The sequence below is a fragment of the Budorcas taxicolor genome, chromosome 3 (genome assembly GCF_023091745.1).
Source record: "Budorcas taxicolor isolate Tak-1 chromosome 3, Takin1.1, whole genome shotgun sequence".
Classification (NCBI taxonomy): domain Eukaryota; kingdom Metazoa; phylum Chordata; class Mammalia; order Artiodactyla; family Bovidae; genus Budorcas; species Budorcas taxicolor.
This window is the reverse complement of record NC_068912.1, coordinates 57,860,004-57,872,428: the sequence shown is the minus strand read 5'-3', so window position 1 is coordinate 57,872,428 and position 12,425 is coordinate 57,860,004. Positions and strand designations below refer to the sequence as shown.

The window sequence follows — 12,425 nt, the reverse complement described above, 5'->3', positions numbered from 1 at the left end:
GCCCTCCTGCTTTCCTGCCCTTATTCATCAACAATCTAATTCAAGTTTCATCATTTCCATGAACTCTTCCCTAATTATCCTATCTCGTGTTAATCTCTTTCTACTAACACTGAACTATACTAACTATTCTAATTCTCACATGATGCCATTATCATTATGTAACAGTATATGTACATATCTTGTCTTTCTCAAGCAGGCTGTAAATTTCCCCAAATTATGGATACTACATACATTTTCGAATATATCCTACGGTGTTCACTAGGCACAACCATGCCCACTGTAGGAACTCAAGAAATAATTTTTTATTGACTGATTTAATCACATTTTCTTTCAGCATTACCTTCTGAGTAACAACTAGGAACACCAAATTAACCCAACAAAACCCAGGTGGTAAAAGACGCCAAAGATCTAATTCGTTTAAATGAAGGGAATTCATAAGCACTAAGTTCTATTCAACTCATATAGCTGGCCACAGGCGGCCTTATTCTGGTTAAGTTCACTAAAGTGCTAAAACGGACATTTAGAAGCACAGCTTGACTTTATATGAGCAGAGTCTCCAAATGAACTTCAGTTTTGGTCTCTAATGAAGACCACCCTGGTAGAAAAAGAGGGCCCCACTTCATGTCCACTTCTGGTATCTCTGTGATTAGTGGTCACTTGTGCCGTAAACAACTGGCTTCATTTACCAAGAACATCATCCAAAATTCAACTACTTGGAAATCGCTGTAGCCCAGGGAGGTTAACAGCTGAATAAACAAACATTCTAACTATCCTGCTACCAAATTTGAAGGTGGTTCACTGCCAGAACTGGGAGGAAGCATAAGGTCAGTGCTCAAAACTGATATTATTATGGTTAAAGAAAAAGAAAAGAGTCTGGCATAGTATTTTCCATACATTTTTATAAAAGACAAAGAACTATTATGGAAAAAATTTAAACTATGTTTTAAAAGTACATGTTTTGAGATACCTCTAATATTTATAATTCTGTAAAAAGCTGAATGCACAGGTATATTTACTTCTTTGTTACAGAAATTTAATAATTCACCTGGAATAAGCAAAATGCTAAGAAGCAAGATAAAAACTTAAGTAGTTTGAAGTGACATTTGTTCAGATGATCTTTAATGATGAATAGTTTTTTCAATGCCAATGTCAAATTCTACAACACAAAATTCATTGTGTTAGTTTCAGCTTTCTGTTTAGTGTTGAAATGTAAATATCCTTGAGAGGGAATTATATTGCCCTTAGCTGTTAATCAGTTAATGATGGAAGTGAGATATATTTATCAGGTCTTTCTCTAAAACTAGGCTTTGACAAGAAGGGTAAATTATGGAAGGAAAAAGATACACTGGTTGTTTGAAATAGATAAGAACTCATGCCCAAGAGGGAAACAATATACACAGGAGAGACCAGAGGCCTCAGGAAAGAAATTCTTTGGCTATTTCTTAAGTTTCTCTGAGAACTACACTGATCCTAGACTATTAAAGAATGACCTGATTTTCTATTTTTATCAAACCTAATTAATCTTGATGTTTGGGAAAAAGAGACAGTGGGGGCTTTACACAGTCTGAATTTAGTATTCAGTTCAGCCGCTCAGTTGTGTCCGACCCTTTGCAACCCCATGGACTGCAGCATGTCAGACTTCCCTTGTCCATCAACTCCTGGAGCTTGCTCAAACTCATGTTCAAGCTCTTTGAAGTTAAGACCTAATCTAATTCACCATTTTTTTGTTTGTTTTAGTGATTAACATAAAATAGGTATCTCTAGGACTTCCCTGGGGGTACAGTGGATGAAGAATCCACCTTGCAATGCAGGGGACATGGGTTTGATCCTTGGTCCAGGAAGATTCCACCTGCAATGGAGCAGCTAAGCCTGAGTGCCACAGCCACTGAGCCAGTGAGCTGCAACTACTGAAGCTCTAGTGCCTGGAGCCTGTGCTCCTCAACAAAAGGAGCCATCAAGGTGAGAAGCCCACACACTACACCAGAGTAGCCCCTGCTCTCTGCAACCAGAGAAAGCCCGCGAGCAGCGAAGAAGAGTCAGCGCAGCCAAACAAATAAAATAAACTAAAAGTAGGCATCTCTAAAGGATCTGTGAAAATTAGTAACTTATTTGGATTTTCTCTTAAAGAGGAGCCAGAAAGGCAAGGATACTCCTATAGTTACGTGGACCTTTGGTTCTAAGGATCAGCCAGTCACTAATATCTATATGGGGTTCCCTGATGGCTCAGTGGTCAACAATCTACCTCCCAATGCAGGAGATGTGGGTTCGATCTTTGGGTCAGGAAGATCCCCTGGAGGAAAAAATGGCAATGCACTCCAGTATTCTTGTCTGGGAAATTCCATGGACAGAAGAGCTTGGAATGCTATAGTATATGTGGTCACAAGAGTCAGATGTGATTTAGCAACTAAACAACAATACACATCCACGTAAGTGCCAATAAAATTGTATGTGGAGAGAATGTCCGAGATTAGTACCATCATTCAAGATCTAAAACATGTAGGGTTTGTGCTCTCTATTAGAGCACGGTTTAATTTGTCAGACTAGCCCCTACAGAGATCAGTTTTACTCTGGAGAATGACTGTAGACCACCACAGCCCCAGTTGTAGCTGCTGTGTCAGATGTATTGAATAGTATTATTACCTAAGCAGATGATTGAGACCCCCTTCACATGGTGTGTAATCACTGATTTGGCAAATGCACCCTTTTCATTTATGATTTTTAAGAGATTGAAAGGTAGTTTACATTCATGTGGGCCCCTTTCAATTGAGAAGTATTAGCAGTTCATCTTTACAGAGACAGGTATTTTAGTTAAGTGTGCCTCTCCTCCCTTTATAGGTTTAAGTAGCACCACTGTCTAGGGAATTACAGAATACCTGACCCACAGGCATGGATGCCCACAGAGCACAGCATCTCTACATTGAAGGAAATATAAAAGTGACCCCCATGATACGATCCATTTGTCTTAATCCACCTTGTACCATCTAGAGGTAGCCAGTCTCATGGAACATTGGAACTGCCTTCTAAAGTTATAACTGAAGAACCAGCCCAGAGGATGTTTTGTCTCTAATAAGAAGGATACACAAGTTTGGAAACCAAGAAGTAGAAGTGTGTGTGGTCCTATCTGCCATCACTTCTAGTAAAACAGGATAATTTTTGCTTTCTGTCCCCACAATCTTGGACTTCACAGGGATGGAGATCCTGATACCCAAAGGGGCTCTCCCTTGACAGGAGACACAGCAAAGCTCTTAAACTAAAAATTATGGCTTCTACCACTGCACTTTAGATTTTTTATGACAAGATATAAGCAAACAAAAAGAGAGGTCACCAACTTGGCATGGTTAATTGACTGAAAAACAGGAGGAACAGGAGGAAAGACTGCTTCATCCCAAAGAGGCAGGAAGGGATTTATGTGGAATACAGGTGATACAGTGGAACTCCAAACAAAAGCTCATGCCCTCGGTTCAGGTTAGCCACTAGACAAGTCACCAAGACCTACTGAGAAGAAGGTGAGAGTGAAAGGGATTTGAAATGGATAGTGAAGGAGGGAGAAATAAGTACCAGTTGTGGCCCCAATGTAACTGGATTGACAACAGCCGTAGTACATCCCATTAAAACAAACAGACCTATTAGGCCAAAAATCAGTGTTGATACAGCACATGAAAAGAAGCTCAACATAAAAAAAAAACAAACAAACAGCCCAATAAAAAAAAGTGGACAGAAGATCTAAATAGACATTTTTTCAAAGAAGACATACAGATGGCCAAAAAGCACAAGAAAAGATGTTCAACACAATTAATTATTAGAGAAATGCAAACCAAAAGTACAGTGAAGTATTACTTCACACTGATCAGAATGGTCATCATCAAAAAAATCTACAAACAATAAATGTTGGAGAGAGTGTAGAGGAAAGAGAATCCTTCAACATTGTTGGTGGCAATATAAATTGGTACAACCACTATGAAAAACAGTATGGAAGCTCCTTATAAAACTAAAAATAAAGCTACAGTATGATCTAACAATCCTACTCATGGGTATATATTCAGAGAAAAGCATAATTCAAAAAGGTAAGTGCACTCCAAAGTTCACTGCAGTACTATTTACAACAGCCAAGACATGGAAGCAACTGAAACATCCATCAACAAACGAAAGGTGTTGTATGTATATACAATGGAATATTACTCAGCCATAAAAGAATGAAATAATGCCATCTGAAGCAAAATGAATATAGTTTCTTATGCTAAGTGAAGTTAGCAAAAGACAAACATCATATGACATCATTTATATGTGGAATATAAAAAAATGATACCAATGAACTTATTTTACTAAAAGGAAATAGACTTACAGACATAGAAAATAAACTTATGGCTACAAAAGGGGATAGTGGAGAGGAGCAGGGAGATAAATTAGGAATTTGGGATTAACATATACATACTACTGTATATAAAATAGGTAGACAAGGACCTACTGTGTAGCAGTGGAATTCTACTCAATATTCTGTAATGACCTCGACGGGAAAAGAATCTAAAGAGGAGTGGATAAATGTATATGCAAACCAATTCACTTTGTTTTACATTTAAAATTTACACAACACTGCAAGTCAACTAAACTCCAATAACAATTTTTTTTTTAAATTTAAAAGAACTACATGAGGTGATGGATGTACTAATTATCTTGATCATGATAATAATTCCACAGTGTATATCAAGTCATCACTTTGTACACTTTTATCAATATAATTTATGTGCTGATTATTCCCAGTTATTTTTCAATGAAGTTACAAAATATCATAGAGCTTCTTATCATTAAAACAACATGACAAGTGTGTAGGAACAGACAACCATTCAAGTGGAACAGAAAACAAAGTTCAGACATAGACCCCAAAGCCATGAAAATTTAGTATATGATAACAGTGACATCTTAAAATCACTGCTGCAAATACAAATTGCTTAACAAATGGTTCTGGGACAACTGAGAAGCCATTTAATAAAAGATAAACTTAAGCATATATATTGCAATATTCACACACACACACACAAAGCAAGTAATTTGCTCAAGGTACTCAGGCTACCTCCTCAATTCTCATTCAGAAGACATCAATCCCAAGCATCGTATTTTTCAACTATTAACTTAGGCCTTGTGTCATTCAATAATTAACAAAAGCTATTTCAGAAGTATATACCTAGGACCATCATTTTGGTCCCTTATTTAATAACTTTTCCTGGATTGTACTTTGACGTTGTTTTCAATCTATGCTCAAATATGGCAATCACACAGTACCATGAATTGCTGCCCTTCTTTTGTACAAGCAATACATTTTTATCCAAGGGAGAAGAGAAGCCTAAAACTGACTGTGTTTCATTGTTTTGCCCCAGTACAAAGTTCAGACTCAAGTTTGCAATTAATTTCTAATAAATTGTACAGAACATTGTGGCTACGCTGTGTGGAAAAGGTTTTTCAATCTCAGCTGAGTTTTTAATTCAAGTCAGAAATTATGTTACTAGCCCCCAGTCCCTTCCCTGTTACTCTTCACAAAACTGTTTGAGTACCTTCCTTCTGCACACACAAATTCCTCCCACTCTTGGGATTTACTCTCCTACTTACAGAGAACACAGACTCCATCCTATTGACCTCTTTCACCATCTTTCTTCTTTTGAAACAAACCCCTACACTTGTGCTCTGCATAACTTCTTTATTATCAATCTTCCTTGCTTTTTAAAAATGCACTGAAGTCTGTGAATTTCCCTCTAGGGTTTGGGTGTTGCTTTAGGTACAATATTGGATTTTATATGATTTGTTACTCAATTCTAAATATTTTCTAATTTCCATTGTGATTTTTTTTTTATTCTCATGATGTTTTTAAGTTACTGAAGTTTATTTTACTGTTCTTAATATTGTCAATTTAAAACTTAATTATACTGTAAACAGAGAATGACATTCACCTTCTGGAGGTGAGTGTCTAGGAATAGTATTTTTGAATCTTGTTTCACAAGTCCTAAATAATTTCATCTATTACAATTGCTTCATTTAATACTTCTATGTGGAGTACTATACCAACATGTTTCTCTAGTTCATTCTGAGTTTCAAGTCTACAATTTTCTATAAGTTTATGAGACTAATTTCCTGTATATCCCATAAGCACTTTAGTCCTAACAAAATTAAAACCAAAGCATTATCTCCACTCACCCTAAATATCTTCCTCCTTCTTTTTTATTCTGTTTTTAGAATGAAGATCTACATTCTCCCCAACTGTTCAAGCCAAAATTATTACATGCATGTTTTATTCCTTTCTCACATGAGTTGAATGAATTGGACTGTGATTCAAGCGCTGTGAATCCTATTTCCTAATTATCTCTTGAAGCCGTCCTTTCCTCTCTATTTTTACAGGCCCTCATCATTAGCCCCTTGGCCTTGCATTATCCTTCCAAATAGCCACAGTCTTGCCACCTCTCCTTTTTCTCCTCCTTGTCATCTCTCCCTGTCTCCTTCTCTTCTTTGTTCCATCTACCACTTACACATTGAAATACATTTCTGATAATTGTATTCCTTTGGTTAAAATTTTTTGATCATTGTCTACAGGATAAAGTCTAAATATAGCATAACATATATGATCGTTTACCTGAGAAAATTCATCTGCTATGCAACAAGAAACTTTTCAGGCTTGATATATGGTTAAACATGCTATTTTAAATTCTTGGACATACAATTCTACTAAGAGCCTAATGTCAAGAAGGATTTAAACAGAAGTGCTGCCTTATATATGAAATGCTACATATTATATTTCTATGATCAAGAAGAAATTATGATCTGTGGATTTAGCCCCATTTCCCAAAATAACCTTGCACCACTTATTGAGAGAACACAGGTTGCATCTTTAGCCTCATAAACAATTTAAAATAGATAAGCAGTGGCCACAGGACTGGAAAAAGGTCAGTTATCATTCCAGTCCCCAAAAAGGACAATTCCAAAGAATGTTCAAACTACCATATAATTGTGCTCTCTTCACAAGCCAGCAAGGTTATGCCCAAAATCCTTCAAGCTAGGCTTTAGCAGTACATGAACCAAGAACTTCCAGATAAACAAGCTGGGCTTCAAAGAGGCAGAGGAACCAAAGATCAAATTGTCAACATTCACTGGATTATGGAGAAAGCAAAAGAGTTCCAGAAAAATAACCTACTTCTGCTTTATTAACTACGCTAACACTTTTGACAGTGTGGATCACAACAAACTGTGGAAAATTCGTAAAGAGATGGGAATGCCAGATGACCTCCTGAGAAACCTGTATGTGGATCAAGAAGCAATAGTCAGAACCAGTCAAGAACAACTGACTAGTTCAAAATTGGAAAAGGAATATGATAAGGCAGTATACTGTCACCCTACTTATTTAACTTACATGCAGAATACATCATGCAAAATGTGGCTGGATGAAACACAAGTTGGAATCAAGACTGCCAGCCAGGAGAAATAGCAGATGTACCACTGATACACAGATGTACTACTCCAATGGCAGAAAGTGAGGAGGAACTAAAGAAAGTCTCCTGATGGGGGTGAAAGAGGAGAGTGAAAATGGAGAGGAGAGTGAAGGAGGAGAGTGGCCTAGAATTCAACATTCAAAAAACTAAGATCATGGCATTCAGTTCCATCACTTCATGGCAAATAGAAGGGGAAAAAGGGAAGCAGGGACAGGTTTTATTTTCTTGAGCTCCAAAATAACTGCAGATGGTGATTGTAGCCATGAAGCTAAAAGAAAGGAAAGCTATGACTAACCTTTCCTGCTTGAAAGGAAAGCAGCTTTGACAAACCTAGATAGCATATTAAAAAGCACCCGACAAAGGTCCGTATAGTCAGAGCTATGGCTTTTCCAGTAGTCATGTACGGATGTAAGAGTTGTTCCATAAAGAAGGCTGAGCAGCAAAGAATTGATGCCTTCTAGCTGTGCTGCTGCAGAAGACTCATGGAAGTCCCCTGGACTTCAAGGAGATCAAACCAATCAATCCTAAAGGAAATCAACCCTGAGTATTCATTGGAAGGACTGATGCTAAAGCTGAAGCTCTAACACTTTGGCCACCTGATGCAAAGAGCCGAGTCATTAGAAAAGACCCTAACGCTGGGAAAGATTGAGGGCAGGAGGAGAAGTGGGTGGCAAAGGACAAGATGGTTAAATAGTATCACTGACTCAATGGACATGAATTTGAGCAAACTCTGGGAGATAGTGAAGAACAGAGGAGCCCGGCGTGCTGAAGTCTATAGGGTCACAAAGAATCAGATGTGACTTAGCAACTGAACAACAACAACAAAAGGAGGAAGAACTGGTATACGTTGGGACTGAGTACCTACCAGGACTCAAAGACAGTTAGGCAATGCTCTGAATGGTGACTGAAAATCATAAAACTTCAAAAGCAACAGAGAAAATAATTTCTGGAAAATTAAGTGATGAGTGAAAACATGACCCATGCATACTTTAACCTGGCTTTATAAAGAAAAGGAAACAATTCTAAACACACTGATAGCAAGGGGATGACACACTCCTTCTAGGATATATACCATATGTAACTAAAATTACAATACAGTAATCCATGTTCATAAAAATAACCTTTAAAGATAATAAAAGATTAGTTAGATTCTATATCCTCAGTATGATGAAGACAGGTAAATACGATTCATTCCAGGAATGTTTTTAGGACAAATGATTAAAAGAATGCAGGCTCATAAAAAAGATAAACAGATTAATCGGTTAATTACTATTTTGTCTGTTAATAATAAATTTTATTACTGTAAATAATTTCATTCCTCCCAGCATCATGACATCAATACATTGCTCTATTTTACCTCCTATTACCTATTATTAAAACTAGATGCAATTATATTGTTTTGATTTTTGAACTATTGACCTCTAATATGTTTTTAAATTAGACAGTCAGTAAGAATAGACATTTGCTAAAAGAAATTAGCTAATTCTGAAAGACAGTTGTGGAGTAAGAAACAGAGTTTACAAAGAGAAGGAGAAAGCATCAAGATAGCACTATTCCTAGAAACTCCGCCTACTGCTTTGACACTATGGAGACTTTATTGATCTAATTTATTTATTGTGAAGCCAAATCTACTTTCTCAGTGTTACTGCTGCATCTATGACTCTGAATTAGATGTGAATGTGTGTTTGTATGTTTTGTTGTTGTTTAGTCTCTCAGTTGTTCCAACTCTTTGTTCCCCCATGGACTACAGGGTTATATATTTATGTATGCCTATATTTTGGTTTATATTTTTGAACTAGGGTGAGCTTCAGAAACTTATCTCCATGTACTATATCTTTGACTCATTAAATGATTTTTTTAAAAAACTTAAATGTTCATCTCATAAGTTTATGTCGTATGCAGTCTTGCAGAAAAGAAAAAGCCCCTCTACATCAAGGATTAAGCCAAAGTAAGAATTTCAAAGAATATACTATACAAGCAAATCTTATGCATGTACTACAGACTCACTCATGTTTATTTTAGAATATGAGATCCAAATGATACGCACACATGAAAAAACTGGAAGCAGTCTGCATTAGAAATTCAACGGCATTTATGTTCTGAAATTTGACTGCAAGCCCCACCTATGTGTTTCTAGTAGTTGTTGTGCAGAACAAATAAATCGACTGTGATCTAACCAGGACTATGTGGCTATACCTTTTCTATTTTCTGGAGATCACTGTTGCATAACTCCCAACATAACAGAAAACATTTAGTCCAAACTGTTTACAAAGATATAAACTTTAAAGAGAATCTTGCTTAAGCCTATGATATAAAAGGCTTAACTAATCAAGTTTAATTGCTATGACATTTATTTAAATAAATTACATTCCCACCAACATTTTACCTCTGGTCCTGGAGGGCCAGATGGCCCCTGGAGTCCTGGGTCACCTGTTTGGCCCTACAATGTGGAGGTTGGGGGAGAGAAATCAAAGTATAAACATTAATTTAATAAATATGATTGAAAAAGGAAACATAGTATGTAAAAACTACTAAATATATTATGTCACACAAAGTTGTAATGACTTTCTGGCAAACAGCAGTCGATATATTATTTCAAAGTTGTAATAACTATTCAGAAAGACTTAAAATCATCATCATTGTATGAAACTTAATATATAAGATATATATAGATCTATACATATTTACCTCTAAATATTAGAGATACAATTTAATGGAAATCAAATGAAGGAAAATAATTGTGGTGTGGGTGTGTGTTATCCAAAGGTAAGAGAATAAAGTTTGACTTAACAAAGTAGGAAACTCTAGATAGGAACTGCTTTCATAAACAGCTAGAATTCTAGGATTGCCTTTGAAAAATTCTCTCTCCTTTGGTAACTATAAGGGGCCTTATTTAGTAATTAAGAATCACCTGGGTTTAAACGCCTGTAGCTTAACTTCTCTCAGCCTATTTTCTCACCAATAAAACAGGAATAATAATGTTACTGACAGTCTTACAGTCACTGTGAGAAATAGATGAGACAAATGTAAAGTGATAAGCACGGTGCTTAGCACACAGAACGGACTCATTAAATGTTGATTAGTTTTATAACTATTAATCCTCCCATTCACATCCTCGCTCATCTCCTGGGTGTTACCTAGAATTCCTAGATTGCTTTGATCCTTTGATTAAACTTCTGAAGCTTTGATTTCTATATCTCTGCAGCCATTTTCTGACATTCAGATTAACAATGTGAAATCAGGGCTGGAGAAGAAGGGTAAAAGCCTGATCCTGGAGAGGGTTAGTGATGCTCTCAAGAGGTGAAACTGCAGAACACGGAAGGCCAATAGTCTGATAATCCTTGTTTTCATCAGAACAACTGAATTCATTATTTTTGTCATATTAAATTTCTATGTGAGTTTCAAATCTGACAACAGGTCAAAGAATATATAAAATTTCTTGAATTTATTAACAATAAACTCTTCTGTACATGGGTGTATCCAGTTTCCAAGAAGTAAAGCATAGTTTTCCATGTGTACTAAATTCTTCCTCATACAGTGCTACAGTCTCTGGACTTAAGCAGTACACAGTACACCTACAAATAAACCTAGAGAAAAGTAGTCAAATCTTATGCAGAAGTTCACTTAAGTTCCCCTAAATAAACAAAATCATACTCCACAGTGAGTATATCTAAGGGAGTCAAATTCTTGAAATGAAAAGTACCTCAGATAGAAACAGCATTTTCACTGAGGCCCTCTAGTGGCAAAATCTAAACAAGATGCTATATTTACAAGCTTGAGGAAAAAATGGAATACAGCAGGACTTTGTTATCAGAAAAGTTAATCCACAACCTGATATTTAAGAACGTGAACTTGTGGAATAATTTTATTTATCCTTCAGAAAAATTTTCATTTTGAAAAACTTCAACTGCAAGTTTCCTTGAATGTCAATTTACCTTTATAGAAATGTAAAGAACTGAATAATGACTAAGTAAACTTCTATAAATGGTAGCAACTTCTACCTAAAATATGAAAAGGACATAATTGACTTTGTTTTTTCTCTTTAAAAAAACAATATTTCTTAACTTCAGATAGGTAATTTTCGCTAGTTTTTAAATACTTGCAGAGTAAAAGTTTCCCTATTTCAGAATGTTAAAAACCTCCTAGATCAGACCATTCTTTTATCTTCAAAACATTCTTTCATGTTACAACCTAGATCCATTTGAAAACAGTATCAGTGACACTAACACTGTAGATAACAGAAAACCAAAAGTCGGAGACATAAAAGAATAAAGACATTCATGACTTTGGCATTCGTTGCATGATAGGGAGCAAATGCCTTAGAAAGACACCACCTTGTACAATTTATTTTTAATATAGCTGCTGATTTTTGTAAGAAATTTTTCATTAAACAAGTGTCTCTTTCCGTATCTGGGAAAGGTTTCTAACTCAAACATCTACAATTTTTTAAATAATAGTAAGATACAAACAAGTGATAAAGTGAGAGTCTAAAGTCAAGGTGGTCTCACAGATAATAATTCCTGTCTCTTATCCCATCTTTAGTCCAAAGTACATATTTTTCAAGATTTGATAAAACAAACAAAAAATAATCAGCTGTCTCTGACCAAAGTAATCCCTGCTGATATTAACATTTTTTATTAGAATAGTACAGAAACATATAATATGAACAAGTAAAAGCTTCACTCTCATCATTTCATGCTTCCTGAATCACTGCCTGGAAGTACCACATTACAGTGTCCAGTGACTCCAGAAGGAAAAAAATTAAAGGTTTTAAGACAACATGTTAAAGGTGAATCAGGAAGTCTTTGCTTTAGCTTGGACTAGAGAAACACTGATAAGCATAAGCATTATTACTAAGAGAGGAAAATATTAAAAAGTCACAGAGCTGCAAGGAACCTTTCATATGATATAGTCTGACACTCATTTTAAACATGAGAAACTAGATACCATGGTGGT

At 35.9% G+C, this 12,425-nt stretch overlaps 1 protein-coding gene across 1 annotated transcript in view; it reads right to left on the bottom strand.

The window, feature by feature from the left end:
* The window catches only part of COL24A1 (collagen type XXIV alpha 1 chain), a 363,647-nt gene that overhangs the window by 237,286 nt on the left and 113,936 nt on the right, over positions 1–12,425 (bottom strand). Inside the window, exon 20 of the mRNA XM_052638047.1 lies at positions 9,856–9,909. Within this exon, the coding sequence (XP_052494007.1) occupies positions 9,856–9,909 (54 nt within the window). The remainder of the gene's footprint in view (positions 1–9,855; positions 9,910–12,425) is intronic.